Source organism: Gossypium hirsutum, chromosome D12 (assembly GCF_007990345.1).
Source record: "Gossypium hirsutum isolate 1008001.06 chromosome D12, Gossypium_hirsutum_v2.1, whole genome shotgun sequence".
Lineage (NCBI taxonomy): Eukaryota > Viridiplantae > Streptophyta > Magnoliopsida > Malvales > Malvaceae > Gossypium > Gossypium hirsutum.
In genome coordinates, this window is record NC_053448.1 from 14,238,868 (window position 1) to 14,243,513 (window position 4,646).

The following is a 4,646-nucleotide window of genomic DNA, read 5'->3' on the forward strand; positions in this document are numbered from 1 at the left end:
TGCAACATAAATAATCTGAAAAATTAATTTCAATGAACCAATCACCACAGCCCAAAGTCAATGTTTGCCAAGTAATAAAACCAGTTATTCATCTCCCTTCATTTTTCTTTTTACTTTACAGATGCTAGATTCCATATGTACTCCTAACTGTGTCTAGTTTTAATATTAGTAGTTCAGTATAAATGTCTCACCAACCCCAAATTCCTGAACTCTTTGCTGATAAAAGCATCGATTGCGAAATATAGTTCTCACCGCTGTAAAAGCAGTCTGAAACTGAAATCGTAAGGCATTACTTGCACAAGCTGTGAAAGGGTCTCTTTCCCATTTCTCTCTAAGCATTTCACTGCTTCATTTCTCACATCATTTGGTAGCTGCAGGCAAACCCAATCCAGCAATGATTCCAAATCCTTTGCAAAGTCAAGCAGATACCAATCCAATAGCTTTGGTATTGTTAACTTGTTTGTTCTTGAAATCCCCACCGCTGCCTGCAGGTAGTCTCTCTTAGCTATTTCCAACTCTTCTTCAACATGAGCCGCCGTGTATACTCTCACCTTCATTACCAAATCCCACATTTCAGCACTTGAAGAAAGAACGTGATTAATGTTTGATCATTGTTAACTATGAATGTTTCTGACTATCTACGAAAGGAGATTGATTTTGAAGCCAACTTACAGCAGGAGATGACCAGCTTCCACATGCAAGAGCAAATGTAACCAAAGGTTCGGACCATTCGAGACCAAATATATTGCGTGCTTTCACCTCATCATTTTTTGCAGCTTTAGGACAGGTCTTTAATAGAAAGAGAGAAAAAGGGGTAATAATCCAGTTAGCAATATCAAAATTTAAAAGCACAATGAATTCTATCCTCTCCCCTACAGAAGTATATATAAAAGAAAGATGAACAGTTTTTTTTTACTTACAAATTTCAAATGGAAAGGCAGCCTTAATATGAAATGCTCAATTGTTATTGCATTTAGTAAGTGGCCTCCCACAACTATTGTAGCCTGAAGCAGCCATAAAAATTGACAAATTTTAAGTCAAATTGTCCAAAAGCAGATGTCAACAATACTTCAAATATAGCTGTAGCAACCATTGTCTAATATGGTGAGGGCTATATAATGCACAGTAAGTGTTTTTAGCAGCTTATGATGGGCATAGAAAAAAAATGGCATCAATAATAGCATCCCTGACAAATCTTAGTAACATCAAATATGGATGACACATACCTTTTGCATTAGTGCTACAACTCTTTCAGGCAACTCAGGAACCCCATGCTCCAAAATTGCCTAACAGAACCATTAGGTAAGTGTTATGCTTTTGCTTTTTGCGTATTAAGTTCAGAAAACTTCTCTTCATTCTGGAATGTATTAAAATGTTCAACAAAAAAACGAATTTCTTACATTCATCATACAGGAATTATAAGTGTTAATCCAGAATGCAAGCTTCTGCTGATGGCTGAGACCCTCTAAATTGACAGACGTGAGCTTCCCAAGAAGAAACCTGAAATCATCATCATAGAGACAGGCTGAATAGAAATGTCACAGTTAACATATTATGGAAGGGAAACCAACCCAAGAACTTACTTTAGTTTATGGATCAGAAACAAAGCATTTGTACTCCGGTTTAGGTTAATTGTATTCACTTCAATTGCACAAAGATGTTGATAGGGTCCAATATCTCTAGTTTTCAAATCTGAACAGATACCATAAGGGTCTCGGACCTCACTTTCTCTAGGTAAAGTCCCGGATTCCGCAGCTTTATCTTTCAAGGTGCTCAACCTTGCAAAAATTCTAAACAAGCACCTTACGATGTCTTCAGATATTTTGTTTGGTGTACTATCAACTTCTGATACCTTATTATCTGTAGAACTAGAAGGGCTTGCTTGTGCATTTTCTTGCTTTACTAATCTACCATCTAGCTGGACGGTAAAAAAGCCTCAATTTATAAAACCATAATGAAGTGGAAAACTACTGTTCTTTTAACCAGAAATTAGTACATACCTGCACCTTCAGAGGATCCAGATATTTGTCTGCTGAGTCAAGCTTGGTTGGAAGTCTCTTTACTGGGGTCACAATGTTGGATACTTTCTTGTCTGGAGATTGTTTATCCTTTACAGCATTGGCAAATGATTGGTTTTCTTTTCCTCTTACGTCTCCGGAAGCAGAATTGAATTTTGTGGAAGCTTGTTTACCATTTGTTGGCCTGATAAAGCACTGTCCAGCTCGATCGTAAATAGTATCCGGAGGCAACATCTTTCTGCTTGAAACACTTCTGGAAAGAGATGGCTGAGACCTGGCAATGGTTGGTACCAAACTCATCTCGTTTACAGACAAAGACTTCGATCGCTGGTGTTTTGAACTTCGAACCGGAGACTGCTCAACAGTGGATTCATTCAAATTCTCTACATTCCTCTTGGAAGATGCATAGACAGCCTCTTGGTAAAGACCTTGCCTAAAACTCACTACTTGCTCTTCAAGCCTAACAACTTCCTCTTCCAAAACAGCTACTTCAGCAAGGAGCTCTAATGTCTACAATCCCCAGAAAAGATAAACCAATTCACTCTCAAAAAACAAATTTTACATAAAACATGTAAAAGTTTCCATTTTTCAAGTATTAGAAAAAATTTTCCAAGAATTTCTTCCTCAAATGTAGCATGCAGTTAAGTTAGACTTACATATGGAGGTAAGTAAGGAGGAAGCCGAGGAAGTGCCCCTAAAGGCCTAGTAAAAGCTCTCTCCAAAGCTCTATGCACATTCTCTTCATGTCTAAGCTTCCTTTTTAGCTTATCAACCTGCAAATTATACCAATACCACCACAAAATTTGTTGAAAAACCGCAAATAGAAACCAAGAGAAAATCAATTGAATAGACCAAAAGAGTGTATAAATTTTGGTTACATCTTGTAATAAGGCTATTTTCTTTTCCCTGATTGATCTTCTCCTATTTGTTACAGCTTTGCTGGTACCAAGTGTTCTACTTCCCTGACACTTCTCCATCTTCTCCTTCTTTGAGTAATCCAAAGAAAAAAAAGGATAAATTTAAGTATATAAAAAATATTTATACAAAGAAATAATTGAAAGCAAGAAACTTAAAGAAGACACTATTCCTTCCTTGAGACAAGTGTGAGGACAGACCTCAGATTTTAGGATCAAAAGTGCTTCCCTACTTCTCTTTTTATGACACTAGCAATAATATAGCAAAATTCCAAAATTTTCAAAAACCCAAATTTTCTTCAAAGTTTGAACTTTTAATCCCCAAATAATCAATCTTTGGACACTCAAACTAACCATTAACAAAAACCCAAATCTTCAAATCTTGTAAAAACCAATAAAAGGTCAAAAGAAAAAAGAAAAAGCAAAAAAAGAGGGAAAAGAGAAGAGAGAAGTTACTTTATTGTGGTGTCTGTCATGATTTAAAGGAGTTTTCATGGACTGAAGAGTGGTGCGGACTCTTGTATTCATCTTTTTTTCTCTTGGATTTAAAGAATCAAAATCCCAAAACAAAACAAACCAGCAATGCAACAATATCTACACTTTTGCTACTACTAATATTTCCATGACCTGAAAGAAACAATGCAGACAAAAAAAAAAGGAAGAGATAAGAAAACAAAGCAATAGCCATTGAAATTACTCTCAAACGAAATCAAAGATGTGGAAAGATAAAGAAGCAAAAAAAAAAGGAAAAGAAAAAGAAATTTCTTTGAATACCCTTTGTTTATTCCAAGTTACAGAGCGGGAAACTTGAAAGCAAAGCGAACAAGACACAAATGCCTGCATGTATACATGGGTTTTTACATCGCGAGCTTTTTTGTTTATTTATACAGTAAAAAAAGATCATTTTATATTATAAAATGTTAACTTAAAAGTGTTGAAAAGAGCGAAGAAGCAAAGAAAACGACGAGAGTAGAGCCTAAAATCGCTATTCAATCCAGGAATAGCGTAACAGTTGGACAGACCATACCCAAAACAAACTGCGGATATATAAATGATTTATTTATAATTCTTAATGAAATTATTTTTTATTTATAAAAACAAAAATTTTGTTGGAGTGAAGACAAGTGTCGTTCACTGGCTTACCGCACTTTCTTCTTCTTCTTCATGTTCAGTTTGGTCAGCTTCTTGAGATCTTGAGAGAAGGTTTTTACTTTTCGTCACCTTCTCTTTCTTTATATAGTACTCCAAATTATTTCATATGAGAAATGTTAATCAGTATCTAATGACCCAATTAAAGTAATATATAAATAAAATTAAAGTTAATTATAAGATTGAAGTTTTTAGAATTGACTAGGATGTCAGCTCGTCGATTCACTCGATCCGTCAAGTTTGAATAAATAAATCATTAAAAAATTATAAAAATAAAAAGATTCAAAATCAGTTTTAATTGCTCGATTCAATCAGCTTTTTGCCCGATTGAATCAACATGTACTGGTTCTTGGATCAATCGATTCAATACCTTCCTCTAAACTAGTATCTCGACTTGCCCTCAGTCCAACTAATCGATTCAACCTGATTTAAATAACCGTGTATTAAATATTTATAATCTCTCATCAACCTTTAAATAAGAGGAAAATGTACTTAAATAAAACAAATTCATGTTTTTAGAATAACAAGGGACACCAACTAATCTAAAACTTAATCCATAAAAACA

At 34.9% G+C, this 4,646-nt stretch overlaps 1 protein-coding gene across 6 annotated transcripts; it reads right to left on the reverse strand.

Annotated features, from left to right (window-relative positions):
• On the reverse strand, positions 1-4,141 carry LOC107945407 (uncharacterized). 6 transcript variants are annotated; one of them, XM_016879411.2, is made up of 12 exons: positions 4,076-4,092; positions 3,707-3,769; positions 3,389-3,559; positions 2,897-3,001; positions 2,675-2,791; positions 2,001-2,528; positions 1,584-1,918; positions 1,401-1,500; positions 1,227-1,286; positions 921-1,004; positions 673-789; positions 1-551 (listed from the first exon to the last, which is right to left on the reverse strand). In XM_016879411.2, the coding sequence occupies exons 3-12, from the start codon at positions 3,458-3,460 to the stop codon at positions 249-251; spliced, it is 1,821 nt and encodes a 606-aa protein (XP_016734900.1). In that variant the 5' UTR covers positions 3,461-3,559; positions 3,707-3,769; positions 4,076-4,092; the 3' UTR covers positions 1-248. The 6 variants fall into 6 exon arrangements, with proteins under 6 accessions (XP_016734900.1, XP_040964441.1, XP_016734899.1 ...); XM_041108507.1 differs by having other exon boundaries at positions 2,897-3,004; XM_016879410.2 differs by lacking the exon at positions 3,707-3,769 and having other exon boundaries at positions 2,897-3,004; positions 4,076-4,141.
• Between the last annotated feature and the right edge of the window lie 505 nt (positions 4,142-4,646).

Excerpts from the sequence above, each read along its gene's own strand:
- LOC107945407 (XM_016879410.2), bottom strand. The coding sequence starts at position 3,460 with ATGAATACAAGAGTCCGCACCACTCTTCAGTCCATGAAAACTCCTTTA. Across the intron at positions 3,005-3,388 it reads ATGACAGACACCACAATAAA|AAGGAGAAGATGGAGAAGTG; the intron begins GTAACTTCTCTC and ends GATTACTCAAAG. Across the intron at positions 1,287-1,400 it reads ATAATTCCTGTATGATGAAT|GCAATTTTGGAGCATGGGGT; the intron begins GTAAGAAATTCG and ends TGGTTCTGTTAG.